This window comes from Argopecten irradians, chromosome 6, assembly GCF_041381155.1.
Source record: "Argopecten irradians isolate NY chromosome 6, Ai_NY, whole genome shotgun sequence".
Taxonomy (NCBI): Eukaryota; Metazoa; Mollusca; class Bivalvia; order Pectinida; family Pectinidae; genus Argopecten; species Argopecten irradians.
Window position 1 is genome coordinate 10,254,077 of NC_091139.1, and position 27,412 is coordinate 10,281,488.

The 27,412-nt window shown below is 32.9% G+C and overlaps 2 protein-coding genes and 1 long non-coding RNA gene across 3 annotated transcripts in view; 1 reads left to right on the forward strand and 2 right to left on the reverse strand.

The window, feature by feature from the left end:
• The window catches only part of LOC138324943 (uncharacterized), an 83,172-nt gene that overhangs the window by 21,610 nt on the left and 34,150 nt on the right, over nucleotides 1-27,412 (reverse strand). The gene's annotated exons all lie outside the window — the stretch shown is intronic.
• LOC138326103 (ephrin type-A receptor 2-like) overlaps nucleotides 1-27,412 on the reverse strand; it is a 74,618-nt gene that overhangs the window by 21,610 nt on the left and 25,596 nt on the right. The gene's annotated exons all lie outside the window — the stretch shown is intronic.
• On the forward strand, nucleotides 6,793-27,289 carry LOC138326104 (uncharacterized). The gene is made up of 22 exons (XM_069272239.1): nucleotides 6,793-6,859; nucleotides 7,024-7,092; nucleotides 8,623-8,708; nucleotides 10,356-10,451; nucleotides 11,394-11,492; nucleotides 12,297-12,584; nucleotides 13,318-13,453; nucleotides 14,238-14,451; nucleotides 15,106-15,956; nucleotides 16,589-16,706; nucleotides 17,187-17,369; nucleotides 18,425-18,461; nucleotides 18,676-18,942; nucleotides 20,463-20,510; nucleotides 20,861-21,048; nucleotides 22,230-22,434; nucleotides 22,963-23,082; nucleotides 23,438-23,592; nucleotides 24,180-24,293; nucleotides 24,509-24,623; nucleotides 25,884-25,977; nucleotides 26,397-27,289. The coding sequence occupies exons 1-22, from the start codon at nucleotides 6,795-6,797 to the stop codon at nucleotides 26,527-26,529; spliced, it is 3,681 nt and encodes a 1,226-aa protein (XP_069128340.1). The 5' UTR covers nucleotides 6,793-6,794; the 3' UTR covers nucleotides 26,530-27,289.

Consider the following 27,412-nt stretch of genomic DNA (forward strand, 5'->3'; position numbering starts at 1 on the left):
CCACAGATGATTTGTAAAGTTCCAGGCAATATGAATAAATCCACACAAAGTGTTGTAATAATCCACAGATAAAGTCACAATAGCTCTCCCAATAGAATCTTATATGGCGCTGTACAATTCTTGATATGTCTTATTACAGGTCTCATTACAGTTCTGATTAGCCTTGGGCAGCTGGAGTATATATAGCTAAACCGTAATTCAAGAATATTGGAGAACCTCCTACTTCTAGAAATATCTAACTAAAAACAGTAAACAAGTAAACACACATAACTTTCTGGAAATAGATCATTCTAGATATCTACTTAAAATCAACATGTTTACAAACATATTTGTTTATACATGATTATATTCTAGAAAGTTCTATAACCTAAATCAATGATATGACCTTCATAGGATGTATTGATAAAAAAAGCTATAGGAGTTATCTCCCTTATCTCATAACTACATGTATTTAGTGTCATACATAACACCATTTACACCACTTAAAAAATCAGACAAGCATATATCTAACTTTAGATTAGATAATCAGTCCAATTTGATAGCGATATCAAAATGATGTTCGGATCAGTCTGGACTGAGATTAAGATATATAACATATGATGTAAATTTCAGTGTAATAAAAAACAGTATAATGTAACACTATCTTTTTACGAGTAAAATCCCAAAATTTAGCATGAATATATCTAGAATCCGTGTTTTCATTTCGAACTTCTGCTATAACGATGCAAACACGGCACAGTTTTTTTAATAAAATTAAATGTGGACGGTTATCAGTTATGTGATATTGGAGTAATAGTACCGAACTTATACCGAAAATGATATGTATATCTATATTGTTGCCTTTGAAACTTTATCCATAACGTTTACTAAAAAGCAGAAATACATCAATGGTACTTCTGATATATGTTCCTAAATCACAGTTAAAGTGTAGATTTAAATTCATTATTTCAAAATTATACTCAATCCTTGAAATAGCATATTCATTGTCGACCGTTTTGTATATTATACCGAGATTTAATAGTATGATATATGAACATTTATCGTATAATCCAAAAAGTAACCACATAAAGTGTTCAAATGAAAATTGAAATTACTTGTATACATGCATTATAAATAGATATAATATCTTGTACCTTTTTTAAAAATATACTAAGTGATATTTAAATAAGCATATTTAGTGTGATAATGTTGTAACCCTTCTTGTATGACTATACATGTACATTTAGATTCGAAACGGTATAAATACATGCTTAGAATTTTTACTTAATACCTTAGAAATTACGGAAGATTGCTATATGCCACGATTCCGTAAATACAGTATTAGACTGGAATAATGTTTAAGGTTAAACCTTTAGTTGAAAAAGTTTTTAGAACCATTTTTGTTTCTGAATAAGTCACCTTCCATTTTTGTTTTTACCTGTGTACGACATATATATATGTGTATGTAATATATATTCCTATGTATGATCAGGTATATTTTACTTCCATTTGCTTTTACATCTTCATTTTAAAAATGGAGGTGACAATAAAAAACCTAGAGCATAGATCTACGGGGTTTCCGTAATTCAAATCACAATCCAATTAACGGATGTCCTAACCTGATTGACAGTAAGACAATAGCAAATACCCGATATAGTCCATCGAATAGCAAATTGCCCGAGGCCAGGTAATTACAGGTGAGTTCGATGAATGGCGTTGTGTACAGGTAAACAACATCTTGGTCAAGGTATTACATAACCATCAAACTAAAGGCATGGCTAATTATATACATTGTATCTATCTCGGTGTATCTATTAGTATATCGGTTAAAAATTGAAGGCGAACCGCACGGTCTGAAAAATAGTTTGTTTTGCTTAATATCTCAATTATTTGATCTTTTATAATATCAAAAGTAAATTCTTTCTACCACATGTTGAAACGTTTTACGGTATTGTAATAAATGTATCTCGATTTATTCGGTTAGCAACACACAACGCAATGTTTGTAATGATCAATCATCGGTGTGTACGTATGTCAAGCATCATATCCTTGATGCTTTAATCAAGGATTTCTTAAATTGTTACGTAAAATTTCATTTTACAGTCACAAACATTGCAATTCACAATGTATCAAAGATACAGACTACAGGAAAATATTATCTAATTAAAGCTTATTCGTTGCTGAACTCCTCGACAAAAAATCTGAAACTTTTGTTTTTGCGTGGATTTTCTTTCATAATTACACGAAGATACCTGCTATTAGAGCATAAATTAGAGTATTTGAAACATCGAATTTCACTCTTTTAGTTATTTAAATTCGAGCCAAAGTTATTGTACGATCAACTTCACTCAAAAGTAATCATAAAAAAATCTTTGATCGGCTTTTCCTGTGACCGTCGATGTAAGTGATAGCACATCAGGTATAGTACAGCTATAAGCCACGGACTATTATGACGTCACACGGTTTAGAGCTAGAAAATATGCATAATCGGGTGGTCAGAAAATTTGACTTCGATATCGGCGGTTTACAGGTTATTCCGATCGCGCGCGGCACGGAGAGGTTTCTACATGGTCTAATAAAGCCATTTCCAGCATAAACTGAAATTATCATTTTGACTGCACAAATCCTTTAATAAGAACAAATTCTTAATCACATTTAACCATCAAATAATAAAATCTATGGTGACATTTTTTATGCCAAATTTTGGCCAGTTATTATATATCGACACACATTTCACATCTACATGCATTGCATCGACTCAAACATTAAACTTTTGGAACTGGTCCAACCTAAATACCCAACCAGCAGGCTCCGAAACATTCACCTCTCTGTGAAATCTGCTATCTAAAACGGTATTTCCAAAAATCTATTTTTAGTTTATTTCCGATGATGCTAATCACGCAATCTTACCCTAGATATTAATGCCGCTTTTGAGTGACATCGTTTATCTGTACCAGGAAGAGAAGGTGATGTAAGGTGCATGTAGTAACGATAACATCTGTGTACAGTATTTATATCTCTGTATCATAGCCAGAATGTTAAAGGCTCATTAGATTTTAAAAAATATGTAATTATTTATGGCCTAAAATGAGGTTAGAACACCAAATAAATGCAACATTTCTTGTGCTTGCTGTTTTGCCGTCAAGCTTAGTGATAGTCAACTACTGTGCGATAATTAGGGCGACGCCGGGAAACATATGATGACCCGCAATCTGCAAATTGGCAGTTAAACTATCTATTTAAAATTATACAGGGAGTGATAATAAGTATATGTGATATTAAAGGTTCGTTAATAATGCGGGACTCTACAAAATTATCAAACTGTTTACAATATCATTTTAGAAATTAAAAGCCGTTCCGATTAAGGTATGCACTTTTAATGTTTATCAACAATATCATATAAATAGATTTAGTAATTAAGGAAAAATGCAGAAGGTCACAAGAAGCATCACTTGTGATAGAGTTATTGCTCAGATAAAAATCATCGAGACTATCAAGGTACATGTATTATCTGGATATCAACATCCAATCATCAGTGCTAGGAGCGTTAACTTCATCAATACGGAAGTTGTCATCTTTAATCTTTAATTCTGAACCTTGTAACTAGATAGGTAGATACCCTAATTACCCGGTTGATGATACCTGCGCGTTTGCTATTGATCTTTTAACCTTAAATACCATAAAAAATGGTTCAACGTTCACTTTGAGTCATTACATTGATCTATCTAATCTTTACATTCCATATAAGAGGCTCATAACTGTTTCTAGGTACTAATACACATAGTAAATGGTTCAAAATGCATCTATGATGTCAGTAAATCATGTACTTAAAAAATGTTGTTGGAAATATATTTTCGGTGATGATTTTGGGCATGCTGAATTGAGTTTCACGTGAACTGGGAAAAAAATGTGAAATTCACGTGAAATTTTTCAAATGAATTTCTCGTGAAATTCAAGTGAATTTCATGTGAACTTTTTTCACGTGAAGAAATATTACATATGTACACTGCGTCTACTGTTTAGACGCAAATCTGAACTACAAACGAAATAGAAATTCAAGTAAAACTTTGTCTACGTAGCTGTAGATCTACCGACAAGTGATAGACGCAGACATATCGAATGTGCTCGCATGAAACAATCCACACAAAACTTTCTCCGCTGTAAATATACCGTATAGTCGGTTATTTTTGGAGGATAAAAAGCTCAAAATCACAGTGTACTCGTATCATAAACCGCTTCACGGTTTATATAGCGTACCCATAACATAAATAGAGGATCTTATGAGAGTGGTTATGTGACACCTCTGGTGGCCATGGCCAATAAGCATTATATTTTGTTTACAGATACCCGGGGTTTAGGACATCATGATGGGGTTAAACAGAAGGGGCAATTTTCCCCGTTTCGTTGGAACCAAATGATATGTTTAAGTTATTTTTCATGAATTATGATGCATTTATATGTTGAAATGAAAACATTTTGAAAAGATAAGTTATTGTTAAAAATAGGTCATAGTGACTTAATTTTGTTAAATGTTAATTATTCAAGAATTTTAAAAGTTCATCTGGTGCCATAATGTACCAAAAAAAGGTTAAATACATTATATTAGATTCCATTGAGCAATATATTTGCATTTTATAAAGTTAGGCAAGAATATTTTGAATGATCGGATTTGGTAGGGGGAGCAGGGGGGAGGGGGAGGGATTTATTTTTTTATTTTCTAAACTTTAGAACAACAATATATATTTTCTTATGTTCAGAGGGTGATATACTTACTCAAATACTTTGCTATTAAATTTTGATGTGCAATAATGATTTTGTTAATGTTTTAAATATGGAATGTGATATATATAATTAAAACCTCTCAAATGCCATTCATTAGAGAAAAATAGTAATATTTGAGCCAGTTCTTAATTCTGAACATAACAATACATTTATAGGTGCTTTAAAGTTTGAAATTGAAAAAAAAATCCTCCTCTCCCCACCTGCTCCCCCTCCCCAATGCCATCCCATCCACAATATTCTTTGCCTAAGTTTATAATATGCAAATATATTGCTCAATGGAATCTAATATAATATATAACATTTGGTTCTGGTATGTCATAGCACTAGATGAACTTTATTCTTAAATAATTGACATTATACAAAACTAGGTCACTGTGACCTATATTTTGACACTAAGTCATATTTTCCAAAAAGTTTTATTTTCAACATATAAATGCATTATTGATAATGAAAAATCATTCAAAAAATATCATTTGGTTCAAACAAAACTAGACAAAACAGAAAATTGCCTCTACTGTTTAACCTCCATAACTCACAAACCACGGGTATATATAAACAAAAAATAATGCTTATCTGTCATGGCCACCAGAGGGCCCAAATTGACACTCCTCCTTTATTAAACGAGTTCTACTATCGAATATCGAACTATTCAACGAGTTTGTAAGATTCTATTTATCTCATTACTAGTATTTATGAATATGTAGACAAAACTTTCTGATTTGACGTTTCCGTCTACCGAAACAATCATGCAACGTCATATTCTAATAATGACGTCATTATTACACGTGACGTCACAAAAGTGTTCATACACGTGTGTCTTATACATGTAGAGGTTAGGGAGTGGTTGTGGGATATGGATTTTCATATACAAGAGTGGGTTAGTTTTAAAAGTTACAAAAGACATGAGCTTTAGCGATGCCATACGGCAACTTAAGAGTTTGAAATAAATTCCATATTCGATAACCCCGAGCTGTGTGACCTGTTTCAGCCACAATTAAATGATCTACAAGAAGGCAAAACAATATAACGTTATTTGCCGACATATCCAATTCAGGTGTGATGTTATCATCATAAGCAAATAGGCACTCAATAATATTCAAAATCTTAATGGCTTAAATACTATATTAATAAAAATCATTTTGATTATGATCAACTATTCCACTCCATGAATTCCTTATTACCTAACTTCTCTATAATGATAATAAATAATAAATAATATAACCAAAAAAAAAAAAAAAAAAAAAATAAAAATAAATCGTCGTGGAACCATATTTGGACATGTTTACGGTAAAATGACATCTGCTTCCCTCCAAATAATCATCAAACTATTGTAACCAAGTTAAAGTCCGGCCTAGGTGCGTTATTTCTACCGAATTCGCACAGAGTGCTCGCACGGGAAGATACACCACTAAATAAAATACAATTATGAATTCTACGTTGATAGTTTATGCTATTCAAGGGAAAACAGAAAGATTTCGAAGTCGTCACACATTCGGTTTCAACAGCGGTTTGTTCTGCAAGCAGCGATTAGAGTAAAGCAACATGTATGAAGTCATACGGTAATTGATGACGTCAACAATCTGCGCCGTGAGAAAAAAACAGTAGATCGAGTCAAAGTTTGAAATATCGATCAATCAAAAGACCGGAAGGTGTTATTCTACTAGTAAAATATCAATATACTTATCCAACACCCAGCACATATATACAATGGTCTGAGAGTGGAATAATATGGCGTATTGTGGTAGAAACGATATTAAAGACATGGCCGTATGGCATCGCTGAACGGGCCAGTTATGTGTTACAACGTATATTCACTTAAACTAATAAAAATATCAGAAAATAAAATGTAACTACACCAGAGAATGTTTTGAGTTGGTGTATATTTGTTACCATATCTCCAGCTATTTGATGTGAAATTGCGGACGTAACTGCCGACATGCGCATTGCTAATCTGAAAGATAAACTTTGACAATCTAACTGATATATAAACTGCACTTGGACGAAACGCAAGATATTGTTTGTGCAAAAACGAAATGGGCAAAACATGCATAATTCTACCAGTGATTATAGTAGCACTATGTCTAGGAATATGCAACGGGTATGTTTTATCGATTTTTCTTATAAGTATATCTTAATTAATAATATATCAATACATTGTTGTATTACCGTTTTCCTATTCCGGTTGAAGCTTTATTTACAGGTTTTGTTATTTAAAATAAGTAATTATGATATCAATACTTGAATAGTATCATTCATTTACAGAAGTGTTTGTTCATATACAGCGATGTCACCCTATCAGACAAGGATATGTACCTCACACTTTATATGGTGGTATGTATAAATTGAATCATTCCGCATATTTATCCTAGTTGTCAAATATAAAATACTGACACTTACTTTCATGATATTGACACGAGCAAGTGTTTGTTTAATTTGTAAATACCAATAAATGTTATTCATGCTCTATTTCTATTTCACAAATATAAGATAGTTTGGTGGGTGCTTTAGCTTTGAACAGCGGGTGTCATTTCCAATTTTATTGAAATGAATTTTGAAATAAACCAACGAGAGTTCAGATAACTTGTTTATCCCATAACATCACCTATATATTTATATCGTGGATATCAGTTGCTTCAGGGAAGATAACCGCAACATATCGCATCATAATATCTTTCCGCCATGAAATAAAGTACCCAATTTCAGAGTCAAATATATTCGTTAAGGAGATAAGCCGAAAAATGTACAATATGTATGAGAGAGTACAGCAACGAGGCCCGTCAGGCCCGAGTGCTGTACCCTCTCACACATATAGTACAGTTTGAGGCTTATCTCTAACTTAAAACACAGTTCCTTTCGTGTTAACAAAACCCTACTTTACCAAGCATCCATCATTTATAAACCGGATGGGTAGCATATGCTGAAAATAACAACAATGTGCATTCATCCACATCATTCTATTCACCACGTGTCATACTAGTAAATGGTAAAACATGTGAATGTTCACTTATGTTTATGACCAAACAAAATGAAAAAAAAATGCTCGAAAAATGGATAGGGTTTAACAAACATCAGCTTTGCTTTACCAGAAAAAATCTTACCGAAATAAAGTATTTAAAACAAACTACATAATGTAAGAATGAATGTGGAAAAGATCACACAATAATGTATATATGCAACACGGAACATACTCGTTTGCATGCTTTGCTGCAGAGAAGTGATAGTGTGCAATATTATCTTCGAAACACAGTGCAGGATGCATTTAAAAAAGTTAATTTCAATGATGGAATTAAGCTTGAAATTGTGAATATTGTGAATATTGTCTATGAATGATATGTGTATGTTGTTCAAGATACATATTTCTTTTTAAAGTGTTTTGAAACTCTTCTGGAATGGTTTATGCCTTTACACTACGAGCTGTGGTCAGGATTTACTAACTTGTTTATAAGTGGTTGTCCAAGAATGATCACATGTAAACTGGGCAGCGGTCCAAAATCTTAATATAAACCGGCTACAGGTCACTTATAGACCAGTTATGTACATCCTGTACATTCCATGAAATATAAAACAAAATGAACAAAAGGATTTGCGCTAACTATGTTTTAATGTTAATTAAATAAGCTTTTACATGGTCTACATGTAAATGAGTTTTAGAAGAGAATGCGTCATAAACAGTTTGAAACAATAATCCTAAGTTGAACATCAATACCAATTGAGAGAGGTTGGAATTAACCAAATTGGGATCGCAGTAGATGTTTGCACACTGTAATCATTAACGATAATCAACTCATGTGTTATTTATAACATGAATTTTCCATTGTGAAACGGGCATAGTTTGGGAATAAAATGTTTTATTTTGATTAGTACTCATCACGAGACCGTGACCAGATATAGACAGGTGACAAAATACCGCTGTTGTTCTGGATACAAGGGAACTGGGTGTACTACACGTATGTATAGATGGATATTAAAAAAGGATTTATTTAATTAGAAATACCATTGATAATTGTATGCAAATGTTCATGATTTATGCTTTTACTAAGGAAAACTATTCGTATGACCTGAACAATCTAACTTACAATATTTGATAATTTAATAATTTTGATTTCTAAATCTAATTTAACTGGCATTTAAAGAATATCTTTATAAAAAAACTCTTAACTTTGAATTCAGATTTATTTTTCATCACTTCGTCATTAATGATTTCTTGGTTGCAAATATTTGCGTTAGTTTTTCCAGCCCTTTTGAATAATGCAATGGATTAAACATGGTATATGGTGTTTGTTATGGATTTATTTATATGCATACACATCATTAAAAATTAAATTATTCAAGCATGGACAGTTACTATCTTTTAATTTCATTAAGGTACAAGAGAAAGGACTATGTATGGTTTGGGCCCTTTTTGGCCACCAAATTCGTCAAATTTTCAAAATTGTTATTTAGTATTTAAACTGTTGGGTTTGACATATTTAGTACATCCTAATTCAATTCAAATAATAGTTTTCCAATTTTGCAGCTTCAGTTACCATGGTAACCACCCAAATATGCATGAATTATGAATATATGCATACATATTCTCATTCAATAGTTTGTTCAAGAATGTGCTCTATAGTTTCACCGACAAAAGAAATTGCCAAAATGGTCAAAATTACCACATTTTCATAATGTATGCATACTACGGATGGTTACCATGGCAACTAGAGCAGTACATTAAGAAACAATCATTACAGTTAAATTAATGATGAACTAAATATTTAAAATGTATATCAGTAAAAAAGCGATTAATTTTTGAAATTGATGGATTTGGGGACAAAAGAAGGCCCAAACCATACATAGTTCTATCGTTTGCAGAATGTGAATCTCAGAAAAGTTTGCAAATAACTTATTTCATAATCCTATGAAATTAAGAAGTATTGAAGCAATGGCAATGATTATTTTTCCGGCTACTTGATACAACAGAATACGTTTAAATGTATGATTCATTTGATTTTCCGCGTGATATTTTATCAAATCAATACACAAAGTTGATCGTGACATAACGACAACTTCGGGTTTCCACGCCAGTCTCTGATTTGTCCTTCAAAGAGGTTATAAGAAAATTAATCGGACAATCAGAAAGTGGGATTTTGTTTAAAAACAAAGAAAAAATGATTTTATCATAGAATCAGCATAATATCCAGTGAGTTTCACCCATGTGCATATATCACTAGTGTAAAATGATCTGGAGCTATTTCCACTAGGAATTCATGGTGATGTTAGGATAGAAATAAAATGATGTCGGGAAAAATGACATGACGTCAAGATTTTGTGGAGGACGGGACAAAATGGCGGCATCCTCTTAATTTTTTGCAATACATTTTGAGGGATATTCTTTGGAATGTAGTTTTTTTGTAGTTATGTGATAAAAAGTATCTTTTTGTGTTAATTTGATATGACATTTTATGGCACCCGTCTCGTTTTAATTTTTCCTCACCAAGGCTTGCAAAAAGAAAAAAAAAGAGAAAAGACTCTTACCATAGAATCTCATTTGAAATGAGCACCCATTTAAGATGATACATTTATAATTCTGATTACAAAATCACATCATATTGCAGCCATCTGCTCACCTCCATGTCAATCGAACGGACGATGCGTTTCTCCGAATAAATGCCAGTGTTTGCATGGTACTACTGGAAGCAGATGTGAACAAAGTAAGTGTTCAACATCATCTGCAAACTTCCTTGATTGACGAATTGTGTATTGATATATACAGACATATGAGATTAGTGTGAGCTATTTAGACAATATATGTTGAACTGTAGTAAGCTTGACTTTAAAATTTATTTTTACTGATAAAAAATATCGATACTCACTATGCATGTCGTCTTTAACAGTTTATATGTATCACCAATTTACAAAAATTAAAAAAAAAATATATACCAGGGATGCAATTTGAAAAACGTCGTGTTTCTAGTCTCTGAAATGAAATGCATGTATAGTGGGGTTTTAAACGTAATATGGATGGCACATACTATTTTATTTTCTCATGATTCATTGCAATGCATCAAAACTTGTATTTTTTTAGCTGTGCTCTTTACCATCCTGCACAAATGTAATATATCTTATGTATGTTTAAATCATGAATGCTACATGAACATGCATATTAGATAAAAAATGAAATGGAATTGTGAATACAAATGTTTCTTAACAGTGTGGAAACACATATGAACACAACTCAAGAGTAATTTTGAACGGTCACTGATCCCTATGAATCTAAAATGTATTCTATATGGTTCGTGGAAGCCGCCTAAGGACAAAATTACAACTAAAAGTATAAATCACAAATGTCTTAATCTGCTATTAAATCATTAGTTTTAAGCTTTAGTCAAGCTTGGACCATTTTCCATCAGCAAATTAATAAAAGTCTTTACTTAGCTAAAAAAACGAAGGGAAGGATTAATTAAGGAAATATTTGATAGTTTAATAGTTGTTTACCTTATATCTTTCTATCTTTTATCATTACAAAACACTTTGTTATATATTCTCCATTCCAGACTACCACAGTTACTTTCCTTAGTTTCGCTATTGACGGAATGTAAAAAGGGAAGTAACTCTGATAGAACAGAATGTATGTTATCTAACTTATATTTCAGTAACCTGTTCCTACAGGAAACCCTGCTTTCCAGGAATATGCTCCTTCCCGGATCACTGTCTATGCGAAACCGGATTTGCTGGGCAAACATGCTTAACAAGTAAATTTACTGTTTTGTATACATGTTTTATGTATTTATTATTAGATCAGATCATATAAATCGTCTGCATTGCATGTTTTAGAATCTTTGTGACAAATTATTTCAACAGTCATGGCTAGTTTCGCTCCGCTAAAGTATAACATCACCGTGTAGAAGATTAACGGAATCGGGGTGCGCAGGGGGGAGCTCGAAGCGAGAAAATGGCCGACGATAGTTGTATACATTTTTTTCAATTATCGTGATATTATAATAAAAAACATTGGTGTTTTATTGATAAGTCAGTGTGATTTCATCTATAAAAAATCCAAATAACGTAAATGAATGTAATGTGGGAGTTACGTTCCTTTTATCATACTTATATTCTATGGAAATTCCTGGTTTCTTATAAGAATATGACATGTGGACATTTCTTGGTAGTTAAATTCATTATATCCTCGAGCGAGTTTTAAGCAATATGTAGTTTATAAGTATGATATTTTAAAGAGTTATATTCATCTTGACATCAGTATGACATATGGACTTTTTCAATATCATTTATCGATGTTAATGTTATATTCCAAATGAAACGATACATCCGATTAGCTGATGTCACTACTACCATTTATTTGCTAATCTCCCCAAAATGAGACATAAAGTTTCGAAAGTAGAAAAAAATAAACAATATAAAGTACAGCTGAATAATTATAATATTATGATTTATTCATACGATGTTATAGTATTTATGAGTTTAAGCTTTGTCAAGCACTGGTATATACCGTTTCATACCTTGCATTACAAGTTATTCATTTATGCTATTTTTTATAGTACAAAACCTTCCTACAATGTTGAAAAGTACTGCTGCTCTGCTCAACGAAGAACGATCTTCCGGGAAGGAATTGTACCGGTTTGTGACAGATTCCTCTTCTCCGGACAACAACAAAATAGATATGATTTGGGTCAATAAGAATGACTACAACGTGGTGAATGTTAACTTTGAAGCTGACTACTCCCCCTATATACAAAGTTTACCTGACAGACGATATATCGAGGATTATGTGTTTGGTATATTGGACGCTAGGATACAGCTGACCCTAAATAAAATAACACATCCAGGTACATTTTCATTATCTAAATACTGTAAATGTGGATATTTTGGCGAGTGGATATTTTCGTAACATCAGCTTCTAAACTGTTCACTGTGCATTGATAAACACTTGTTAATTTGTTCGCGGATACTTAGGAAAATTGAAATGAGCGAAAACTTCATACCACAAATATTGCCACTCTTACAGTTTCCATTATTAGCTTTCGTATCTTTGTACTTGACAGTAATGTTTACATTTTGCGTTGACTATACTTTCCCTTTACTATTTGGCGTATCTCATGTGAGACATTTTAATACAATAGATATTATGGATTCTTGTCTTCACACACTTATTTAATCCTATCATATTGATGGAATAACACAGTTACCGAAATATTGAAAGTGCTTTATATTTGACGATTTTTTTTCAAAAGAAACAAGAAAAGAACTTAAAACAAGAAATAAACCCCAAATACGATGAATACAGTCATATATATAGCATATCTTCTGAATCTGATGAAGAACTCATTTTATTTTGTCTTTTTAAAATAAATAGAAGAACTCATTTTATTTTGTCTTTTTAAAATAAATAGAGTTATCTGCCTTTGTGGACATGTGCCGACTGTGACTGCAATATTGTTAGCAAGCAACAATGTTTTCTGCAATTTGTATGGCGTTACGCACATTAATACATGGCGTAAACCTGTAAAACTCAAAATGCAAATGTCCTTTCCAAAATTAAGCCATTGTTCTACTTTACAGGTCACACTGTAACTTACAAGAAAAAACCGAAAACCTACACCTGTTCCGGCTACCCTGCATCCACAACACTAGCCCATACAATGGTCTGCAACCACACAGACACAAATTTTGACTGGTTATTGGAACATGGGGATAAGTATGTGTTCTGTGATATTGAGAACCCTTCTGTCATATTCGATTCCCCTGGGTACTATCATCGCGGTTACATATCCAGTCCTTGACTATGTTATAGGCAAATAGAAAGCTCTCTGAGAGAAAAACAGATCTTATATATCATAAACCTACACAGACTTTCTTAATGATTTCAAATGAGTGACACTCAGATAGGAGTCAAAGCCAATTCAATGCTATCAACGGCTTTCTATGGGGGTAGATCAAAGATACATAATTATTATCTTATCTTGTATACAAGCTGTGACACATTTATCATTCTGTTTGATAGCACAATGATGGATATAACGATAATGATATCGTAACCTTTAAGAAAGAGGATGTCCATCCTTTTTATAAAATGTAAATTAATGTACAGAATAATTGAGAATTGTATAAATAATCACATTAATGGCACAATATTTCTCATTACTCTCATACCAATTAGTGATGCTTTTATTGGATATTTCGACAATACGTTTAACTTTCATAACACTACTATTACTATGATAGTAAGAACTGTGTACAGTTTCTGAAAAAAAACCCTAAATTGAAAACATACCATACCTGTCATTAATTCACAAACTAACGGCAAACGTTTCATCAGTCAAACTGTATAAAAAACCGTTTATGTTTTATTTCAATAGGTTCTAAATATAAATGATCATATTATCAAAATAATTATTGTAATTTTAGTAAAAGTACAAAGCCAGCACATTTTTCTTATTATTAGCTACGCAAATTTTAATGGTGTTGATGTTCTTTTCCAGCTTGACTATCTTATTTATCGCAACGAATGGTGGAATCAGACACATAAAGAACCAAGACACCAATCTTCCGGACAGGACTGAACATTATGTAGGTAGGACAGCGACAAAACAGATGCTGTACATGTTCGACTTCCATGTCCCTATACACTGTAGCGAAAACAATAGCTGTTCCCACCACGAGTCCCCACTACACCTCTCTAAAGACATCAGTAAGGTAAGCTTGGCAATTAAGAACTTTCATAGTATGGAATTTCTACCCTGAATCAACACAACAAATGATGAAATTTTTCATTTCCAGAATTTTCATTTTTTTCGGTACAAAAGAAAGCTAAACAGCAAATTCTAAAAAAACCCACATATGAATGCGCGTAGACTAAAATGCGAAAGTAGACCAAATCCAGGTTAAATATATCACAATTGCAATATTATAGGGTTAATAATCAGCTAATTCCATATTGGCCCTGTTATATTATTTCATTTCAAGAATGTACATTTTTTCTGTACAAAAGGAACTTAAACAGCATCACCCCCCCCCCAAAAAAAAACCCAACAAATTAAAAAAAAAAAAAAATTCAAATAGAAATAAAAAACCAACTTTAGACGTGCGCGTAGACTAAAATGCGAAAATAGACCAAATCTAGGGAACAAAAATTTACCAACTAATTTTATTTTGAATCACCAATACTATCATATTTTTGTCTTAAGATACACATGTATGTTTACTATCCATCAATAATTGATATTTTTAGGGATTAATTAAAAGAAATCATTCTCTCAAAGATAGTTTGCTGTCTTAAACATAATAGCCATTATTCAAACTGCCATCATTACATATATTAGTATGTTATACATTTGTTTCATTCTACAGGAGCCAGTCAGCATCAGCTGGGACGGCTGGGTAGACGATCTTTCTGGTGTCAACAAATATACCATTTATGTATACAAGCTGGGGCCAGATAGCAGGACAGGGGAATTAACTGAATTAAACACAAACCACTCTTTGTCTACTATACAGGTGAATGTAACTGAGCCATTTCCTGTTTACGCGCCGAATGGAATCGGTATGTATAGTATTCTACTAGAGGTAGCGGATAAGGCGAGCAACTTTAAGTACGCCAGACGACTTTTTCTATTCGACAATTCTTCCCATATCTCTATAAATGATAACAAAATGGTTATAGCTGGGTCGGTGGGAGAAAAGCACCTATGGATATCAACATTGCAAAATGAAAGTGCTCTTGGCGAGCCTATCCAGATTAGCTGGGCCAATCATTTTGTTAACCATGATCACGTGGATTTGAAACTTCTAACACGGGTGTCCCCATATGAAGCGAATATGTACAATGGAATTCTAAATCGGTATGTAAAACCGGGTCTTGACGACAATGAGGGAGATCGTATGATGCAGCCCATTGACAACATACATGGAATAGTACGTGTACAGACAACTTATAAACGCGACAAAAATGGAGGGACGACTATAACCCAGGCCCCAAACCATGGATGGCAAAACGTGCCTGGATACCTAACCGAACGCACCTTCATCAACATCCCACGACAGGACGGCGACTCCATACGTATATGGGTGCGTGCGTTCGATGCTGTAAACAACAATGCCACCGACTCCATCCTGTTGCATACTGACTCATCCCCACCCGTCATAGAACAACCAGTCTTTCACAAAAACATTCTCAATGGTTCTTTCCCGTTCTCCAGTCGGTGAGTTATATAGTTAAATAATTTGGTCGTAAATACTATTCGTGTTTCTCTGGAAATTGTTTGTTTATAAACGCCTTGTTTATTAAACCAAGAACACGAATAAGGAAATTATTGTCACAAAACGCACCACCACCCGTTTATAATCATAAAATTGTTCACTCCTTTTGGGTGAGGTGGGATAATCTCGATTAACCCAACTTAAATGGTCAAACACGAGTCTTTGTCTAGCGTTTTGCAGCTTAAGAATCTTATCCCGAGAGTTGAACTCTTCTGCCTCACCCCTCAGTGGATAAATGATTCGTTTCCCCTTACCCTGCTGCCTGTGCACCACTTTGTGTCTCAAAGTGTCTTTACTCAGGGGTGAAATAGAAAAAAATCTCATACCGGTAAAACTGCAGATATCCTTGTCCGGGGAAACAGAACATCCCAGTTTTAACAAACAAATACGCAATAATTCTTTCCCGTTATCCAGCCAGTGACTTACATGTATCTAGATAATCTATGTTCTTAAATGTATGTGGTCTTTCTATAAATGATTTTTATATAAAAGGACAACGAACAAGAAAGTCATTGTGGCAAAAAGCTTGAAGAAGATTGTTTAAAATGTATAACGTCATTGTTTAATATTTTAGGGTTTCATTATTGGCGTCCGACAAGCATAGTGGAATTCGCATGATCAAATGGAAAATTATCGCTAATGATTCAGAGGAATTGTTTCAATCCGTAAGTGAAAGTGGAAATGTCACCGATGTAAGGATCATATCATCAGTTTAATTTACATCATAACCGTCTACAAAATCCATTTTCTTTGACGTATTCATTATTTTATTCTGTAACATTTTACTATATTCTAGCATTTCAAATATGTTTTTTGTAAATAAATTCTAGCATTTCAAATATGTTTTTTGTAAATAAATTAACAAACAATAATGATAAATGCTATCTGAATAAGAAATGATCAAACAATAATGAACAGTGTTATCTTAACTCAAAAAATGATTTTAAAACAGGAAAATGTAAAGGAATTATATGGACGAATGTTAACGTGAGTCACAAGTGACAAAAGTTTGGCAATAATGTATGAAAAATAACTTTCTGGTCTAGCAGAGTTACTTTCTATTGTTTCACTGAAGGAACGAAACAATGGGAAGTAACTCCAGTAGATCAAAATGAAATAATAATTAGTACCAAGAAATATCCCACATCGAATGTCTACTTTATTCCACATAGACAAAGCCTAGTCTACAGGAAGGAGACTGTTCTTCTGACGGAGAATGCTACTATTTCTATCACCAATTTGAGATCAATAACTGCTGGTTCAAAGTGCCAAAGGATGAACTTCAAACACAAGTTACAAACATCGACATCGAAGTTTTCAACTCTGCAATGTTAAGTTCAATCGCACGATTTCAGGTAATTTTTGTTGTTCTCAGAACTGGCTCGTCATGCATCTATAGATAGCGTAGTCAAAACATATAATCAATAATGAAGAGTAGTCATTGCAATGGACAAAATAATGTTTTTGAATATAAATGAAATATAACCCAAGAGGTATTTAATCTTTAATACAGTTAGATTATTATTTGTTAAATTGTGTCGTTAATGTCTTGTATTTATCTGTTTATGTCATATTTCTTTATCGTATATTTGTGTTTATTTTTCATATTATCATTTTATATACATTCTTTTATTTTCATTTTGCCATTGGGTTGTATTCTCGTTTTCTTTCTCACTTAACTATAGCTAATAAAAAAAAAAACCATTTAAAAACTGTTATACTACTAAATTTTCTGTCACTCTCTTTCTCGGAACATATTCATTCATTCACCGATTCAATCTCAATGTGTCCGTCTTCCTGTGGGGTGTTAATTGGTGAAGAATTTTGAAATTACCAAATATAAATAGACACTGAAAAATATAAATGATAAGAAACTGTTTCCAGGAAAAAATGTTTCCTGCTGCTTGGGCCCTCTACATGCGTTGACAATCAAATTGTCATATAAGGGAAGAGAGACTGCAGAATTAGCGATATGGTTTTGCTTTCACTATTTTGTATCAAAAGTTTTTTTCCTATGTTTAGATTTTAGGTTCTGTTTTGCTTGTTATCGGTGAGTTTCTATACTGATTAGTATATACAATGTAACTCGTTTAGTATTTAAAAATAGTATCTGATAGGGAAAAGAGTTCCGTAGTGCTCACTTACGGGACTAGCCCGAGAAACTCTGACACCAGACATATACATTATGACATAGGTAGATGTCTGATTTAGGACACTAGACATCTATCTGGGCTTCGCCGTGCATGGACGCATGTGACTAAGTCGTTTGATCACGATTGCGACCACACGCTTGAATTTCAAGTTGACTGGTGTACAGGTAATTTTACTTGCTGTATTAAATGATGAAACCATAAAAAAATGTTGTTCGTGAATAAATGTTTAATTATGTTTTGTTTCCCATCCTTTTAAGGTTGTCGACCTAACGTCATTGCAAGGGATGGAGGAATGTGAGTGTTTATTTAACATTAGCACTACATATGTGGAAAAATTGTAACGAGCAATATTCTTGTATTTGGCTTATACTATAAACTTGTAAAATATGCAACGCTCAGATAATCGTGTCATACTAATATTCTTCATAGTTGATATAAACTTCGTTTTGAAAATTGCCTTTTATGAAGTTTCAAATATATCAACATAGGACTGCTAATCTTTATTTAGACTTCGGACCATTGGACCTGAAGGTGACCGGAACTTCGTCTGACAGTGCCAACGTCCAGTGGAATTTCGGACCGAGTTGTTACGACCGAACAGACATACTTCTAGTGTATAATACCTCTGACAGCGAAACACAGATAATACATCCCCAAAAAGACTCTAATTACTACACTCTTGGAAATCTTGATGCTGAAACTGCATACACTGCCTACATGGTATTTGAATACGGAACGGAGAAGAGTGACCCAATACAAATATCATTTATGACAGGTACGTGTAACGTGAGAAGACGCCAAGTATGGTAAGATGGAAGTACAGCTTCTAATCGTAAACACTGAAGTGTAAAATTTCACTTTAAACGCCTAACGACCTCTTCACGCCGATTTAATTTAACGATTTACAGTTCTATAATTGACATTTCTTTGTTTTCATACTAAATATAACTTTCCAATTATTTTTTTATACCACTATGAAAATAAATATCCGAAAAAGGCGCGAAATCACGACGTTATCGTGACGTCATTACAAAAAGAATCCCTTGAAAAATATCTAGACTATCGTACATTAAAACGTACGTTATCAAATTATTAATAAATGAAAGCATTGATGTCACCTTTTTAATGTCATCGGGTTATGAACAAATTTTTTTTGCAAACTGTGTAGATCTGCTTAGCGGATTCTTACAAAAGTTTAGCAAACATCTTTTTATGCTCGACGAAATTAAAAAATAGTGACATCAATGATTAAGGATTTAACTTTTATTGATTAAGGATTTAACTTTTATTTCTTATATAGGTTTTTGGAAATAGGAGTTTATACCATAGAAAATGGAAAGACAAACATATGTCCACGAGATGGTTTTTAAGCTATTGTCACTCAAAGATATATAGTTGACAAAATATTGGATTTTATGGAATATTTGACGTTTAGACCATATTCACAAGAGATTAAAGCCATAGTTTCCTAATGAGGTGTTTGATATGTATGGACGCTTGTAGAAATTATTTCCCAGTAGAAGACTACTGGAAAATAATTTCTTTAAAAATATACCAGTTTTGATTAATAAGATTAATATCTTTTCTATGAATAACAACATATGCTACCCCTGCCCCTTAAAATTTAGCTACAAAATAAACCATTTTCAGCCTTTTTTGCCAAATTTAACCATTTTTAGAAAAAGTTCTGGTATTAAACTTTTGTTAATATTTTGCATATTAATAGGGAAAGGGTTGTTCTTTCTAAAACAGGTAGAAAAATGGAGGGTCCGTGTTCTTACTTTTTTCCAGTTTGAATATCCAGAGTTAAAAAAATGTAAGTGACAAAGGTGTATCATTTCAAATATTAATGCTCAATATTTTAATTACCACGAACCTAGTAAAGATTTACAGCAAAAATTAGCTCGATAGAATTAAAAATACTGGCGCAGTGATGATTTATTTTTTTAAAAATCAGTAAAAAATGGTAAAACTGTGGCTCTACTCAAAGTGAAAAAAGACACAATTTTCAAAAGTAGAAATGTGATTTTTTGAAATATTATGTAACTGGCAGCTTGCTACACAAAAAAATTGTATTTTAAAATCTCATAACTCTTTGATCTTGTCGAAACGAGACTTCAACGGGACTGAAACCTCAGAGGAATACAAACTTAAATGGTTCTATTTTAAAATATCATAGTTTTTTACAGCGATTGATTTTCGTGATTTCTTATCGTCTGCGATATACGCAAAAGTTATTCACAAGCGAAAACATCATAACATTTAATGCTTTACAATGATGCCTTGTTGTTTTAGGGGCCCAAGAAGGGTTGTCTGTTGGACTTATAGCAGGGATTTCTTCAGGTTTGTGAATAGTTACTCCATCATTCGTGATATAATGTAAATATATTACATCACATTTCAAGTTTCAAAAATTAAAAAAAAAACTTTCCATGAACTCATTTCTATGCCAGCAAAATCTGAAAAAGTAACATTGCTATCAGTAAAAGATAATCAATGAGTAATTTATACGGTGTGAAAATGATGCATTTGTTCGCTTATTGGTTCAGAACTTCCAAATCATATGCCAGTATTATATTTTGTAGTGTGGAAATATTATTTTCGTATACTATATGTTATTGCAATAAAATGATAAAGTACAATGATCAAAATTATGTTATACTAAATTATATTTTCATGTGTTACTGTTCCAGTAAGCGTGATTCTTGTGGCTGTAGTAATCGCCGTTATAGTACTATGGCGAACTGGCAAGCTAAATCGCTACAAGGAATCTATATACGGACATATAGGCCTACAAAGACGGACGGTCAGGCTCAGGAAATCCAACAATTATTCTGACTCAAAGACAATTGAACAAGCAAACGACAGAAAATCCTTTGCGGTAATTATTCATATCATGATGGTGTAATATTATAAGACTCTTTCATATGTGGATATGAAGGATAGGGATATTCTACCCGAGGGTCACAAAATGTAGTAAAACCCGAGGCTTGCCGAGGGTTTTGCAACATTTTGTGATCCCGAGGGTAGAATATCCCTATCCTTCATATCCACTTATGAAAGAGTATTTTTCTTTCATACCTCGACGTTTTATTGCAATTTTACAACTATAATATCTCGCCATTTTGAAATAAATTCGATGAAATCCACGAATAAAAGTCAATTTTCCATATATGAAAGTTTATGTGATATTTTCAACACAAATTCCGTTGTTTGCATCTTTTATAATAAAACCAGTCAAGTTTGTGAAAAAAATGTTAAAATTTTACCGATGAAATAGAAATTTTGTTGACGCCGTGACGTCACGAGGCTTTATTGCATGGGTAGCTATGCAATGCAGCCTCAGGCGACATGAGTGTATTGCCCTAGATCAGCCAGTATTACACCTGTAGGTATGAAAGAAAATATATTATTCCGCTTTTGTATACTTCAAAGTTATCTGCCTTGCGGGTATGTATTTATTGTGGCGTCATGTGTTTGTGAGCGTAACGCCATACGTGAGATTTGCTCACATAAAATGACATCACAATGGCTACCTACCCCCAAGTGAAGTAACTCTGTAATTTACAAAGACCGAAAAGCTAACTCTAAGTTACTATATTATGATACATTCGAAAAAGTGATACAATGAATTACTATCAATTTATCATTTTGATATTTTTGACATTTTGTTATTCTTATATTGACCTCTATTTTATATTAGCTAATGTTCTTAGTTGAAGTGGAGTTTTCAGACCATCACTATTTTAATATGTTATTTATTGTTTATTATTTATTATTGCGTTGACACGACCTTGTTGAATTTGCAATAATGACGTTTTACTATTTTAGGCTATTATATTTGATTTTACCAGGTTCGTAAACCCTATTGATGAGTCATAACCGATAAGCATAGTATCAAAAGATAATCGGAAGCCGAAAAATATGATCAAAAACATATCTGTGTTTAGAGAATCTAGACATATGTGAGAGAATGAATCACATGTTGTGAGAAGAAGGCATCGTTAGTATAACATATAACTATTTTTTATAAGCTCAATGTGAACAATGTTTGATTTTTAGAACTTAGCTTATTCTGACGTCGGCGATGAGGACGTGTACCTGTATGGCCAGATGGTGTTTGAGGAGGATCAAGCATGGAAAGTTCGGCACGATCAGGTCTCCCTAGTTGAGAAGATGACTGTAGGACGGTTTGCTGACATCTTTAAGGCTTCGCAAAAATCCAAAAAGAACAATAGAAGCACCGTTATCGCAAAGGTTCTAAAAGGTTTGTATGTAATATTGGGCTGGTCAGCAATATCTTAAGCTATCAAGCTCTGAAACGGTATTAAATCTTAATTTAGATAATATATGTTTAGTTACTACTCTGGATAAAATGTATTCCTAAATTGAAGCAAATGATTCATCATGCATCCCTACTTGCAACAAGATTCCAATTATGATTTCAACCAACTTATTTGAATCTGGATAAGAATTAAAGGATTTCTTCTAATCATAAAGCAGTCTTAATGAAAATGCGTTATTCAAATTAAATATTACGAACATATTTATCATCACAATATTTCATTCCACCATTCTGCCTTCTTGAAGTCTTCTCTTCGCTATGCTGCATCTGACTATATCAGGATATTTACTGAAAAAAACAAAGGACTGAGTATATAAATAAGATACAAATAATGGTAAAACAGTTATTGATAAATAATGAATAACATCAGGACAGCTAACGAGTTACAGCATCTGACTTAGGTTCAATCTACTTACTGAAGTTACAATTTTGAAAATGTTTCCATTCCAGAGTCGCATACAGAAATAGACGAAATGGTTATGACCGCCAAGATAAACTTCTTTGCAACAAAGGTCGGATCTCACCCCAACGTCGTTCAGTTTGTTGGCGCTGTTCTTGACAACGAACATTGTAGGTATTTTTCAAATATGTTATCAATTTGTTTCCTGTTTCAGAATCATTTTATTCATTTTTTGTGTGCTTTCGTTCTGCCGATAATTACACAATTATATTTCAGGTTTTGCAAAACTAAACTTAATAGTATTATTCAGGGCTATGGTGAATTCGCCAATGCCTTCCTCAAAAAAAACCGCGTATGGTCTATTTTCACTTTCGCAATAAGATTTAGATTTTTTCATATTTTCTCTTCGATACTGTTTTGATACGCTGTGAAAACTAGTATACTTCCTCGCTTAAGAAGTGGCTGCATATGGCTAAATTTACAGTAGACAACGGATAATATCTCCTTCTTTCATTGTCTGTTCAGTGGGTCCCTTCATGTTGCTGGAGTTTTGTGAGACAGGGGTAATGAGGACGTGGCTACAGAATCAGAAGACGAAAGTAACCGACAGTATCGTAGATACCTTGTTCCGAATTACTTTCGACATTGCAAGAGGAATGGAGTATCTCGCCTCCAACAAGGTTTTACTGCAACTCTGATTTTTTTTCTATCGGAAAATGTTAACGTACTTATCTTATTTTGGCACTCTTTAATATTGGAGTAAAAATTATATTGAACATGATGGCGCAATGGTTTGTGACTTCGCGCAATCAACAAAATAAATATATGAAAGATATACAGGGAATACAATTGGCACATTCTTATTTTAAGTATTTCTGGCTCTAAAACCGCTAAAATATAAATACCGCTAAATTATGTAAATTTACAGTACGTATGGACAAACGTGATTCGAAATATCTGACTGTGTCATTATAGATTAGAGGAAACATATTCGATCATGGTTTTTACATAGATCCCGAGTTATTATTCTCCATCTATCCACAGTTTTGGTTTTTGAGTACAGTAAGTGGAGACGTATGATCGATGTTTGTAAAACATTTTGCCTTTTAATGCATGCGATGTGACCATGACATATGGAGAATACAATTTGTTGAAATGAAATGAAAGCACTAAAAACACTAAACATTATCATGTATTGTAAGACATAGTATCCGGGACATTAAAAAACCTCCGAATAATATAATTGTTTTTTAATGATTTTTTAAAGATTATACACCGCCACCTCGCTGCTAGGAATATTCTTTTGACATCGTCACTGGAAGCCAAAGTAGCAGGATTCGGTCCCACCAGAGAAACCGAACAGGATCAGGACAAGGGAAAGGTTTGCTCTTTGCCATTTAATATGGAAGCTTAATTTAGATATATGTATTGTAATATAAGAACAAACATTAGTAATGCAGAAACGTTGAAACTGGAAACAATTTTTAAATCCTTTATTTGTGTAAACAATTTCTAAATTCCACATTATACACATAAAACGTTAACAGGGGAGACTGTTTGATAACATTGATTGTTAAATATATTCATGTTCTCAAGGGAAAGGTAGCGATTAAGTGGATGGCTCCGGAATGTATGACCTCCGTGAAGGACGCCACCTTACAAAGCGACGTCTGGTCCTATGGGATAGTCCTGTGGGAAATATTCTCTATGGGTAAGATAATTGGTGTCACTGAATGTACTGGAAAGTCTTGATATATATAATCGTCTATCTTTGTAAGGTGATATCACACATGAAAACCTTAAAAGTGATATCGCCTTTTTGCATCGGTGATGACACTAATTCGAATTTGCTAAAAAGTGATATTTTGATGCTCCATATGTCTTTGATAAATGTTTATCCTGGGTCAAGCGCATTCCATTGAATGGGATTAAAAAATAAATGACGATATTTTCCGCAATATTTACAATTATGTTAGAGACACAATTAAACTCATAAACATTAAATGAATTTCGTTGCAATTCATTAAAAGTTTATGAGTTTAATTGACATCTTCAATGCTCCACCGCCGACAGAGCATAAATGATACTCATCATTTAATATTAAACAATAATTTGTGTTAAATCGTGTATATATATGCCTAATTAACACAAAAAATAACAGAAAATAATTTATTTCGTCTTTGGTGCATGCACAATCATTACTTCAATCTATATAAGATATAGTGTCATGAAATTTTTTCGGGATGCACTTAATTATTTTTCATATTTTTAACTTGAAGTAAAATTAGAAGCTCAAACTTTTCAATGGTAGTAATGGTGTACAGTAAGTAGCTTTTGTAACTAAAGAAAAATACAAAATCGTCTGCTCCCGTTTTTGATAGTGAAAAATACCATTTGTCAGCGGTGGAGCATCTTTAATTATTCTCACGAACAAACATATTTGACTAATTTCGTTTCTATAACGTTGCTCGGTGTTAACTTAATATATGTACATGTAATATCTTTTTAAAGCAAAATCAATCACGATAAATTTGTTTCAAGTATAAAAACTAATGTATTAATATTTTGGACTATATAAAGGGGCGTAACTCATTGAAGATCTTGGTATTCTGAACAGCATATGTTTATAATAAACCGGAAAAAATAACTTCAATTTTTTACCAAAGACTTTCTGTTTTATAAATAAGATATTTTTCATTAAGTTCAAATGTTGATTAAATAATATGTTAATGTTTATAATGTATGTATAACATTATTTAAACCAAACGCAGGAAACAAAGAACTAATTATTTATCTCGTAGCATCAAAATATGTTATATTGTTCATTGGCATTTATTCAAATCAAAATCGCATTTTCACCTATTCGGGCATTACATATACATTTTAATAGGTGATAACACTTATTTATATTCGAATCGGCGATAAATGCGTCCTATAGTTTCAAAGGTTTGGTAATTCGTTTTCTTTTAAGGTGAAACGCCATATCCTGGATTAAGGAGCACGGAAGTGGCCACGAAGGTATCCAGTGGGTACCGCATGAGTCGTCCGGAGTTCTGTGCTGACATGTAAGTTTAGTATTAGGGCTAGATGTCTAATTGTTATTCGGTATATATCTTAAATTCTGAAATGCGATACATGTACCTATGCTGTTTTCTTGTTAGTTCAAAACTTTAAGGAAAACTACTTATTGAGTATTTTGCATGTGAGTTAACTGTAAATACATCCTTTGTAATCGTTTGCTTGTCAAATGTAGTAGACCTGTCTATAAAGACCACCCGCATAATAGAGGGAACTCGGTCTTTCTAACCAGGTGGCCTTTATGCATAGTTTGAATAGTGTTGTAAATGGTCTTTTGGACCTTATCAAGCAGGTGATTTTCATATGTACACGTATGTGGTCACTAAGGCAAGTTTTATAATTGTATAATGATAAGCAATCAGTTGATATTCTGTCCTACTTACATGTTTTACCTTAATATGTACAGGCATTACGAGTTAATGAAGAAATGCTGGAAGGATAAACAGTCATCACGTCCGAAATTCTCCGCCATTGTACAGGAGATCAGTAGTACTTTCAGCTCCAGCACTGACGATTATTATTACTACGCCACTCAGTGATGACAAGAGATACTTAAGACCTGGAAAATACTACTAGGGCATACCGTATACTCAGTTATTTACGCGATCAAAAGGTTTTAGCTCAAAAACTGAAAATTGTATTTTAGCGGTTTTAAATGTTCGCGATCCGTCTTTCAATGCATTTTTGATTGAATATTTTTTTAATATTTCGCGGATCACAATTTTCAAGGTCATTGCTATGCTATGCAAAATATAAGCTGGCTATTCGGTGATAACGTTCTTTTCAAGCTTCAGAAAACGTGCAAAATGAATCCTAATTTGTTATGAAAATAGGAGTTCATTTCCGCATTAATTAGCAACGAGAGTAACTTGAGAAATTCCTTGTATCTGCAAAGGGATCTTAAAAAGGTACGGTTTGGTTAAATCATCTACTTAGCCCAAAGGCAATTGTTTGCGAAATTTTATTTACTAATTTGCTTGAGCGGTAAAGCTCACGAAAATTACCATTCACGAATCGATAGTGATTTACAGTAAATAGACGCTTGACAGTCAATCAATGTAATAAGTATCTGATAGCTGCTGTTTTATTGTGAAATTTCGATATCTAAAATAGATGAAATATATAGCCTTCCTTTCTGGATTGTTTGTGTACAAAATTACAGAAGAGAGCTCGATACTTCATATACTTTTTCACCACAACGATGAAACTAGAATACTGACAAGTCAGGAAGGGCCCTGCAAAATGACTCAACCGGGATATCAGACTCTATCACAAGAATTAAAGCAATGCGTATGTAAATTTCATTCTTTTGTTTTAAAATCCAAAATGGCTGCTAAGTAATTATGAATAAAGTTTGTCCAAATACTTACACACATCTAGATGACATAAGGAAAACATCCTAGCACATTTGAGAACACTACT